Source organism: Thamnophis elegans, chromosome 2 (assembly GCF_009769535.1).
Source record: "Thamnophis elegans isolate rThaEle1 chromosome 2, rThaEle1.pri, whole genome shotgun sequence".
NCBI lineage: Eukaryota > Metazoa > Chordata > Lepidosauria > Squamata > Colubridae > Thamnophis > Thamnophis elegans.
Genome location: NC_045542.1, coordinates 102,081,036 through 102,092,561, shown reverse-complemented (window position 1 = coordinate 102,092,561; position 11,526 = coordinate 102,081,036). Strand labels below are relative to the sequence as shown.

At 40.8% G+C, this 11,526-nt stretch overlaps 1 protein-coding gene across 1 annotated transcript; it reads left to right on the top strand.

Moving 5' to 3' along the window:
* Nucleotides 1-3,409: 3,409 nt before the first annotated feature.
* HYAL1 (hyaluronidase 1) lies at nucleotides 3,410-10,760 on the top strand. The gene is made up of 4 exons (XM_032208646.1): nucleotides 3,410-3,787; nucleotides 7,249-8,261; nucleotides 8,571-8,660; nucleotides 9,288-10,760. Exons 2-4 carry the CDS (start codon nucleotides 7,347-7,349, stop codon nucleotides 9,636-9,638), a joined length of 1,356 nt encoding a protein of 451 aa, XP_032064537.1. The 5' UTR covers nucleotides 3,410-3,787; nucleotides 7,249-7,346; the 3' UTR covers nucleotides 9,639-10,760.
* Nucleotides 10,761-11,526: the final 766 nt, after the last annotated feature.

Here is an 11,526-nt window from a genome sequence, read left to right as displayed (position 1 = left end):
CCAGAGCAGGAAGCAGGGCTAGAGTATGAAGACCCAAAGGCTCCGGAGAGAACTGAGACCTTTAGTCTTAAAAAAGCAATCACACTTAGGTATATATAACATTACACAGTGCTTTACAGCCCTCTCTGAGTGGTTACAGAATCAGCCTCTAACAATCTGAGTCCTTATTTTAGCGACCACAGAAGGCGAAGGGCTGAGTCAACCTTGACCCAGTCAGGATCAAACTTGTGTCTGTGGACAGATTTCCCTGGAATCTTGCATTCTAATTACTGTGCCACCACCTGAATAGCAGTGTTTGTCAGATTTATGATGTGTGGACAGTATGCTACTTGGAGAATTCTGGGAGTTGAAATCATTTTTAAAGTTGCCATTTCTGGGAGCGGGGGATCCACATATACAGTCTCAGGCATTCTACTACAAACAGTTTCTATTGAATTTTCAATCATATTTCTTCCCAAGGAAAATTATCTAATAAAGCTTTTGCAAATCCTCTTGTCTCTCTCATTAAAGTATAGAACATAGATCAAAATATGAGTCCTGGGTTAAAAATAATTTAAAAATAAAGATAGGACAGTTGGATCTGGAGATAGTAGGAGGTTTCTTTCTGCAGGCAAATACCGGCTGGGAAAACCTTTGTCAAACGATTTCTTTTTATTTGGCAGCTCACAAAGGCAGAGGAAAAGCCATTCAGGAGATTTAAGGGGCAAGATTCACAAGCATCTACCGTATTTGTTTGGGGGGGTGGGGGAATGCTAGAATATTTTAAACTGGAATCTTTAGAATTAGAATCACGATATTGAAGTGAGCAGCTTGTACTTGGCTACCTAACAGTCCAGCCAGGGTGGCATATTGCAAATTTAATCTGGTGTGCTTTTGGAGAGCTGGACAGAAAAGAATCCCATTTGTAACAGCAGTAATTTTGGTAATTAAGGGCAGCTGTGCATAGTATAGTTGATCCAAGTGAATGCTAGCTAGCTGGCTTGAATCAGCTGTTCCTCTTTGCCTGCTTCTCAACTTCAGTTTCTCATTAGCAAGCCCTTAAGAGCCTTCCCCAATCTGGTGCCCTCTAAGTGTGTTGGATTACAACTCCAACATTCCTGGGCTGGATCACTTTTGTAACTTGAGGGATAGTCAGATAGATGATGATTGATTATGGAGTAGATCTAACCTTGGAAAGCACCCTTCTTAAAGACCCAAGAGATATCCCAGTGGAAGTAAAGGTAAAAGTTCACTTCACATATGTGCTAGTTGTTCCTGACTCTAAGGGGTGGTGCTCATCTCCGTTTCAAAGCCGAAAATCCAGCGCTGTCTGAAGACATCTCTGTGGTCATGTGGCCAGCATGACTTAATGCCGAAGGCGCACGGAACGCTGTTACCTTCCCACCAAAGGTGGTTCCTAATTTTCTACTTGCATTTTTACATGCTTTCAAACTTCTAGGTTGGCAGAAGCTGGGACAAGTAACGTGAGCTCACTCCGTTGCACAGCGCCAGGGATTTGAACTGTTGACCTTTCTGATCAACAAGCTCAGTGTCTTAGCCACTGAGCCACCACGTCCCTTTCAGTGGGAGTAGAGTTGCTTTTATTCTGAAGGCAACCAGCTTCTTTTTCAAAAGGAAGTGGATTGGACTCAGTGCTTAAATCATCTCTCTTGAAAGATCCATCTTTAGGATGGAGAATCAGGTCCTGAATTTCCTCTGTGTTATTGAAATGTAATCCTGTTGCTAAAAATAGGGCCATTTTTCAAATCTTGGACTCATGTCACTTCAACTATCTCCCCCCCCCCCCCACTTTCTAGTCCAGCTGCACAAGAAATGGAAGAGTTCATCTGTCTCTTTTTCAATGCAGATTCACAAAGTGATGTGCAAGTTGTGATTTCTCTTGAACTTTGGCTTGTAATGTGCTTTTAAAAGCAACACAGGATCACCACCACTACAAAGAAAACATGCAGCCAAATCTAAATGGGACTTGAGGGTAAGATGATGGCTAGATTAGAGCCACATTCCGCACAATCATTTTTAAACAACTGAATGTTGTAACCTCAGCAAATGAGGCCAACCATGTTTAGCATTTCATGCTAAGTTAAACCCAAATAAAACACTTTATAGGGGTTAGCATGTTGTACTAACCAACTTGTAATTTCAAGGGCAACACAATCACTGTCACAACAATTATGTCCATTGCTATGTTTTTTGAAGAAGTAACATATTTAAACTTTCTACCCTACACTGCTTCTTTCGGTGCTATAAAATCCAACTACCTAGGGTAATTTTTCCATAAGACAATTGGAACCATTATTTATTATTTTGACAAATTGCAAGTTATAATAGTTCTAATAAGGACTGGATTCAAGAGATGTGCATCCGCTTTAGGAAGGCAATTTTATCTATTAGTAGCCAATAACTAGGTGTTGCCCCGTATTTATTTATTTGGGGCGAAATGTCCAGACCAAACGTAATTTCTAATGTTGGATTTTCCCCCTTACCAGACGGAGGCCTCTTGTGGAGTACTGTGAAGCCGTTACCATAGAACTCCACTGCACTGTACAGTAGAGGTCAGTACAGCAGTACAGCACAACAGGCTGTATCTTAACAGAACATACACCCAGAGAGGTGTTAGGGGTGTCTTACCCCCCACAGTATTTGTTTCCAGAGAATAAGTAATCTGTGTACCAAGTTTGGCATTCGAGTTATGATGGAACAAACAAACACATACACACACAGTTCTGCGGTACAAATTTTATGCTATTTTGTAATGTTAAGACAATTATTATGCCCTCAGATAGATTTAGACATTTGTTTGACATTTGTTTAAATGTGACACATAGTAATGATGGGTTTCCCCTTTTCCTTTATAGTTTTTCTATTTCTTTCTGAAAAACTTAATAAATTATGATGAACAGGCCCACGAAGACGCGGGGAACATTCCTCCAGGCCGCCAAACGTCTTCCCAAAGGCTGCCTCTATTCCAGAGAAGAAAAGGTTAAACTCAGCCTCCCCATCTGTACTTGACACCCCCCCCCCCGGTCTGTCTCCAGAAGCCGGGGATCGTAATTGTTTCCTTGCGCAGAATCTCTCCTGCCCCCTCCTCTCCGCCAAAGCCGGGGGGGGTGTGTGTGTAGGAGCTTAATAGAAACCAGACTTCTAAGGAGAGGGAGATTTCTACCCCGCCATCACTGTCCGCCTCCCCCCCCCCTCGAAGTGCTTGGCCAGCTGTTTTTCTCAGGATGCGGGGAACGGAGGAGGCGAGAGCTTTGTGCTGCCCTCTACCGATCAACACCCAGGGAAAGGCGAGCTCGCTTTCCTCCGGAGAAGCGGGCGGTGCCGATTCCCCGTACGTGGGGCCGGTTTTTGTTTTTCCTCCCCCCCCCCCCCGGATTTTCGCTGCCCTACTGTAATAAACTTTCTTAAAACTTGATGCACAATGCGGATCCTTCCCGCCTGGGCCGAGATCGATTCCCCACTGGGGGAAAGCGAATCGGGACGCCGAGCGGGCCAGGAAGGCTGAACCCGCCCGCAGCAGCGACTGCGGATCCACGTCCCGGCTCTCGCGTCCTTCCCTGCCCTAAGCAGATGTGGGATTTAAAGCGCCACGAACGACTTCTCGGGCTGCCTTCTCCGATATAGAGCTGATTAGATTAGCCTGGAAGCTTTCGCAGCTTCTCTGAGATGCCAGACTAGCGTGCATTCACGTGCCTCGTCCACTCGTGTTGGAAGTGACGTCCCTTCTTAGCCCTTATAAGTTTGGCAAGCGGGAGGGTCGCGCGTCATTCCTCGGCTGGACAGGCGGGTGAGTCGCTCGCGTGTTCGAGGCATTTGCTGGCTGGTTGTGAGTTGCTATTTCCCTCCGCCTGGGAATCTCCCCCCCCCCCCCTTTCATGGCAGGGAAAGCCAAAACGATTGGCAGCTTTGCAATAGTGGCGAATAATTGGCAGGCTATTCTAGATGGGGCCGAGCGATTACTAGGAATTTCGGAATTCCATGAGGCAGTTCGAGAAGGGAATAATTTATTGCGCCCACCCGCGCCCTATTCCATCTTTAAACCGACGTATAAATGAAATGTTTGGTTTCCCAAACCGCGGCTACAGGAGCCCAACCTGAGAGCCCCAGGATGTAATTACCGCTTGTCGGAGCTAAACCTGGCTAGTGACTTACTTAGAGCTTTAGATACGATCTAAATAATATAGCATTTCCTAATCCTTGTAAGGCAGGGAGCTGTGCTGTATAAAGCCTCGGGTACTTTTCAGTCATGCTGTGTATATTTTAAAGATATTTTAAAGATATATAAATATATAAAAATGAGACGGCACATAATTTAGGGTTTTTCACAATGTGGTTGTTAATATACAGTATATTATAATATAAACAGGGCCACAGCAATGATGGTTACCTCTATGCAGAGATCCAGCTCAAAAGAGTTAATAGTCTCTGCTTCCATAGGTGTCTTTATGAAAAGGATTCTGATTAAAGGTACATGAGGCTCTAGGTGATTTTGCCATTGTGCTCCAAAGTATTTTATTTCATGTTTAGTGAGATTGAAAATTTAAAACCAACATATCTTGAATCTTCTTGCCTCCTCCTTGGCTATCCTGATGAGCACTTCTTCCATTCTAATAAGATGCATTTGTTCATTATGTGGCTCGCAGGAAAACAATGGTTTCCTATAAATTGGGAAATCCTGCAAGATTGCTAATATGGGCCAATGAGTTTAAATGTTATTTAAATATGTGAACAGCTTCCAAGAGCCAAGGGAGGAAAAGTGGATTACCTAAATTAGGAAAGTTTGTTGCCCACAGAAGCTGTTGAATTCCAACTCTGATCAGACCATTTTGAATTATGGAAACTGTAGTCCTGCATTACATCTGCAGGGTAAAGGCTTTGCTCCTCAAACGTACGTAAATGAAACTGAAATATGAAAAACAAAGTGGTCAGTTAATTCATATTCTTTATTTTTTTATGAATAGTGATTGGATCTTTTTGTGCTGAAAGATCAGATGCTGAGAACACTTTTAAGCAACTCCTTTTCCCTATTCTTTGTTCGGACATTTTAATTCTCAATTGGTTCTAGTTTTCCTGTGTAGGATTCTCCCTTACTTTCCAATAGAGGGGAAAAAGGGGAAATGTCTGGAGTTGGAAATTGCTATACAATAGATTTTACCATATGTATATCCCACTTTTATTTTTATAAACATCTCAAATGGCAAACATATCTGACACACCTTCCCATTTTCTATGCAACAACTATTCTGAGAGGTGAGTTGGGCTGAGAAAGAGTACGGTAACTGGCCCAAGATCATCCAGCTAGCTTTCATGGCTAAGGTAAGACTAGAATTCACAGTCTTCTGGTTTTTAGCCTGGTGCTTAACCACTGGACCAAACTGATTCTCTATAATTGTGCCAAAGGTTAAAGAAGAATCACAGTATTTGTTTTTTTTTAAAATTGGCTATTCTGCAAGAATAATTTTGACTCTTTTCTATTAAAATAAATGGCTAAATGTCTTTCAGAATAACTTTGCTCTGGTTTGTTCTCTGAAGCCTAATGTGAAATGCTATTCTTTCATAGCTACTTACAATTCAGATAGAAGTAGTGTTGCATTATAGGAGTAATATTGGAAACCAAGGTGACTGTCTTTGGCTATCTGCAAATCCAGCCAAATTTACTATTTGCCTATGGTACCTATGTTTCTCTATTAATTACAGTATGTCCTAATGCCAGCCACTGCTTAATGTCCTATGTTTGTTCATAGCAGTGTTATCTTTATGTTAGTATGCATTTCTTAGGGCAAATCTCTTCCCTCTTGAACTTACATATGCTGGCAGAATCAAATTTATAGCATTTCAAAGTTACTGCATAACTAAATTGTGACTATTAAGCCTAAGGAACAATAGGGAATTGAGAAATTGTAGGTCTGATTAATTGATCACTTAGGAACATCAGGCTTAGCTAAGGGTTATGTAAAGATTTTGGTCTGGCAAAACTTTAGTGGTATAAGTTTGTAAGGAGATGTGGAAATTTGGGTTAATTAAAAAGCAGCAGCTGGGATCTATTTTATGCAATTCTTGTAACTGGATTCAGCTTGATATTCCATCCCATCTTATGTTTTGGGCATTGGTTCTGCTGATTTAGCAAAATGGCTTTAAAAGTTTGAATTATGAAAGTGGGTGTGATTTATTCAAATTTGAGTTGGGTCACAAACATAGGAGATAATGTGAAACAAGCCTCCTCTCCCAGTATGAAAATAGAAATATATTTAAGGAGATATTGTAAGATTTGGAAAGGTGTGCCAGATATATTCTTGGAACATTTGCTGCATTTTCTTCAATTTGATGTCCTCCAATTATTTTGAACCACAATGCTAATAGTTCCCAGCCAGTTATAAATCATGCTGTAACAAAATAGTAATTGGAATAATCTAATCCTTCCCCTGTTCTACACTTCTATTTTAGCTCTTCCCTATTTTCTCCATAGGAGATAGCTTTTGATGTATATTCAGCTGATTTAACCATTTCTTTCAACTGACACCTCCCTATTATGACCTTTTCCTATTGGTGCACTTTTCACAAGATGAGAAGTGACTGCCTCTAGAAAGTCATTAATGAAGTTTTGTTTGGGAGAGAACCTAAAAGCAAAGAGGGATATTATTCATTATTTTAGGAATAGTAAGCAGTACAGGTAAGCCTTGACTTAACAGTAGTTCATTTAGTGACTGTTCAAAGTTACAACAGCACTGAAAAATGCAACTTATGGCCATTATGACCTTTGAAGCATCCCCATGATCATCTGATGAAAATTCAGATATTGGCAACTGACTCATATTTATGACCGTTGCTGTATCCCAAGGTCATATGATCCCTTTTGTGACCTTCTCACAAGCAAAGTCGATGGGGAAGCCAGATTCACTTAACTGCATGCCAAGAAAAGTCGTAAAATGGGGCAAATTTCACTTAATAAATGTCTCACAACAGAAATTTTGGGCTCAATTTTGGTTGTACGTCAAGGACTACCTGTATCTGAGCTATTAACCAAGGTCACTGGGAAAACAAAGATTAAAAAATTAACATTGAATCCCAGCAACATCAAGGTTCCCAGAAGGACTTCTGTTTCTTTGCCATTTGATTATGCTCTGGATGAACCTTGAATGGTAGATAGAAAATGAAAGGGTAGGTAGGAATTTATGGTTTATTCTGTATTGTTTCCTCTGACAGTTATCTAATCCTCTTGTTGGTGAAATTATTTTCTCCGTTTACCAGGAAGAACTACAGTCATTCTTTTACACAATTCTGCCTGAAGCCACTGGCATTGAAAATCAGAAAAGATTTGAGCATTTAGCTGGAAAATAGGTTGCAAAATGGAGATGCGCATGGAATACTTGACTTTGTGGTTCTGCTTACTAAATGTATTTCTAATGGTTTGGAACCATAACATGACTGAAGGATCCCCAGCTATTTTGGGCCACCCATTCATCTCAGTCTGGAATGCACCAACTGAAATATGCCAAGAAAAATATGGAGTATCGCTTGACTTGAGAATTATTGATATAATCGTCAATCCAAATGAATCATTTATAGGGAAAGACATTACTCTCTTCTATAGTAATAAATTTGGATACTATCCATATTACACTAAGGATGGTGTTGCCATCTATGGCGGTCTCCCTCAAAATGCTAGCCTAAAGGCTCATCTCCAGAAGATTGAACAAGACATTGATAATACCATTTTGGATGTTGGCTTCAGAGGTCTGGCAGTGGTGGACTGGGAACACTGGCGTCCCTTGTGGATTCGGAACTGGGGTTCTATGAAAATTTATCAATATAAATCCATACAGTTAGTTAAAGAGCAGCATCCTGATTGGCCTGCTGACAAAGTTGTCAAAGCAGCCCAGTTAGAATTTCAACAATCTGCTTGGGCGTTTATGAGACAGACGTTGGCCCGTAGTGAAACCCTGAGACCGAAGGGCTTCTGGGGCTTTTACGGTTTCCCCAATTGCTATAACAATCAGTACCAATACACCAATTATACTGGAGAATGTCCCGAGATTGAGAAACAGAGGAACAACAAATTGTACTGGCTCTGGAAACAAAGCCGGGCTCTCTATCCCAGCATTTACCTCCCCCAAATTCTCAGACTGACTCACAAAACTCTTGAATTTGCTCGTCATCGAATCCAGGAGGCCTTCAGGGTTGCGAAGTGGACACAGAATGACATCCCTGTCTTACCTTATACTACCATTGTGTATGAGTTTACTCATAACTTCCTCACACAGGTAAGCAATTTTCATGTCTGGCCCAGTGCAAGATTTGATAAGCCTTGTTCAGTGGGAATTCGCTGGAAAACATTACATGGGAATAAGAATCATGGACTTTTTGTCCTCCCATCCCTTAGGGTGGGAAAAGTAGACTTGAAGCCTAAGTCCATAATATTTAATTTTCCATCAATAACACATAAGTTGTCCTGTTAGTGTAGAGCCAATGCAGTCCTTTTAGATAGTGTCTATTGTGCCAGAGAAGGGGTGCTAACATTCAGATCCTAAACATGTTGTGTTTGAAATTACCTTAATATATTTGTTTTGCAGGAAGACCTGGTCCACACCATTGGTGAGAGTGCTTCTCAAGGTGCTGCTGGAGTTATCTTGTGGGGTAGTTCAAATTTCAGTCGATCTCGGGTGAGTGTGGCAAAGAAGTCAGAGCTGGTCAGAGGACCATATGAGGCTAGGTAGGGGAATTTCAAAGGTTCAGATTCTGGTAAGATATATTATTTGGGCGAAGGCCTTTCCAACTTTTCTTTTTCAATCCGTACATTGTGGATGTGTAATATATTTAGTTACGGGATAAACAAAGTAGATGACCATCCAGTAGATGACTTTTGTCAGGTCTTTGATGAACAAATATGTACCTCGAGGCTGTTGGTTTGATAGTCAATATTCCATATGTTGGTTTGATATTCAATATTCAAACACATTTCAATATGTACCTTTGGTTCTGCTGGACTTCTCAGCAGCATTTGATACAATCAACTAAGGTATCCTTCTGATTTGTGGTTACTTGAGCAGGATGGTGTGGAAACCAAAGAATGGTCAGGACCTTGTCTACTTCATGGAGAGATGCTTCTGGGATCAGTCCCTCTAACTCCCTCCCCCCCACACACATTATTCAATATATATATCTCAAGTTAAGGGGAAATAGTCATGGATGGAACTCTTGTGGGAAATGTGTTCTGAAGTAATATGATCATTGCAGACAATTTTTTTTTAACTCATTTTTTTCTGGGCCTGTTTTTTTGTACCTTACAGGAAGCCTGCCTTGAAGTGAAGAAGTATGTGGACACGCTCCTTGGCCCATACATTATGAATGTGACCAGTAGTACTAAGCTTTGTAGTAGAATACTCTGCTCAAAGAATGGCCGCTGTGTGCGGCGGGAGAATCACCCAGAAGCCTTCCTGCATCTCAATTCTGCCAGTTTCACTATTAGGAAGCATAATGTCACCCCTGGCTTTATTTTGATTGGCCAGATGTCAGTGAAAGATCAAATCAAGATGGCCCAAGAATTCACATGTCAATGCTACGATGGCTGGAAAGGATTGCATTGTGAGAAGAAGTCAATCCACAATGAGGTATTCAATTCCCACTTTCATGATATATAATACATGTCAACAAGAAAAACACAACCTGCAGAATTAGTCTATATACAATTAATGCCTGATCAATATCTGATTACTTTAATATTTGAGAGACTATAGGCTACATTACAGTCAGCCAACTGGTTCAGAATTCTGGTGGCTGTTGTCCCATCATCTATGAAAAGCAGAAGTGGCTGAAAATTGGGCTTCATCTTTTTGCAATAATACGCAAAGGCATCTGCAAACAATTCCTCCCCTCTTCTTCTATCGATTGCAAGCAAAAAATCTTTCTAGAAATGGTTTTCTGCAGTCTCTTTGCTTCTAATACAGTTTTGCCTTGCAGCATAAAAAAGCTGGCATGGTTTTTCTCTTGATCATGATATGAATACTGCATTGACAACAAATGTGCTTTTCTTATGAATATATTAAATTTGCTTTCATTGCCATCTGAAGAGGTAACATCAGTTCAGTGTCATCCTTGTGATGACATGTTGATGCATGCAGAGGGACTCATGCTCGGGAGAAAAGACACACTTCCATTTCTTTGGGAAACCCAGAGTTTATTCTTATAGTTGTCTGATGAGAGTTTTGAAGGAAGACACCTCTGTCACCCAGCAATTCCCTTTAAACTAAGTGCAAATACTTCGGCACACTATTGTTGCGTTGGTGATTTTCTAAGGTTATTAAATGACTATTTTTATGTAAAGACTTTGTGATTCAAGTAAAAGGCCTAATCGGTTATCAGATTTCTGTAATTGAACTGCATGCAGGTATATCTGCTGAGGCTACCTCCAGTTAGATTATACCTCATCTCAATTTTTGGTGTGTTACATTATTCTGCTACAGCTTAGACACTGACTTTGAGAAGAGGCAATACTGGCATGTTACTGTAGAACTGAGCTGATGTATTTATTGAAATCACAAGATTGCTATTTTATTAAGTTATTAAATTAATAATTAAAGGACAATTAAATTATTGAAGTGTTATGCATACATTGTGCCAAACCAAAAGCTAACGAATCAGTGTTACCAAGCAAGAACCAACTACACATATTTTACATATTGAACTGCATTATATCCAGTACTCCATATAATACCAAGAAGTGCTATATCCCCAAATGTGTATATAAATGCACACTTGTCAAATATCCGGCTTAACTGGGAGAGATGGTTCCTTTATTTAAGGGGGGGGGGGGGAGAAGTAGAATCATTCTTATTAGAAAAGTTAACCCTGGATAATTCTGTTTTCTTCCACCTCAATGGGATAAGAGGCAGAGAGGATGTTTGCCAGTTCTCTTAGCAGCACAGAAGCAGGCTGGTACCTGGGCTGCATACTCCTGCCTGCCTTGTTTAAGTGCTAGAGAATACACAAATGAGACATCTCCAGCTGGCTTGGCATGCTGGGTTTCTTGGCCCAGGTATGTGACAATTGCTGTAGGAGCTTTCATGTCATGAGACTCCTTGAGACAGAATAGTATATACCAATACCAATAGCACTTAGACTTATATACCACTCCATATCACTCTCTGGATGGTTTACAATGTCAGCATATTGCTCCCCAACAATCTGGGTCCTCATTTCTCCGACCCTGGAAGAAGGGAAGGTTGAGTCAACCTTGAGCCCAGTCAGGATCAAACTCTAGGCTGTGGGCAGAGTTTGCCTACAATATTGCATTCTAACCTCTGTGCTAGCAGGGTATATAACAGAAAATGCTGGCCATGAGACATTTGGGTGGTTTATCTTGTATAGTCAAAAAAGTCAAGATGCCCCCAACTATGTTTGAGGCTCTGCATTGTGCACATATGGAAAAAAAAAGTGGTAAAATATTGCACAAATGCTGCCCTTTTGACTTTTTTTAACCATATCTTGAGATGTCATGAGCTGTGACTTCTCAGTCTTATTGGGGGGGGG

Bases quoted from the DNA above. Each gene is read 5' to 3' on its own strand.
- HYAL1 (XM_032208646.1), top strand. From the start codon at position 7,347: ATGGAGATGCGCATGGAATACTTGACTTTGTGGTTCTGCTTACTAAAT. The intron at 8,262-8,570 runs GTAAGCAATTTT...TTTGTTTTGCAG, and splicing joins CTCATAACTTCCTCACACAG to GAAGACCTGGTCCACACCAT. The intron at 8,661-9,287 runs GTGAGTGTGGCA...TGTACCTTACAG, and splicing joins CAAATTTCAGTCGATCTCGG to GAAGCCTGCCTTGAAGTGAA.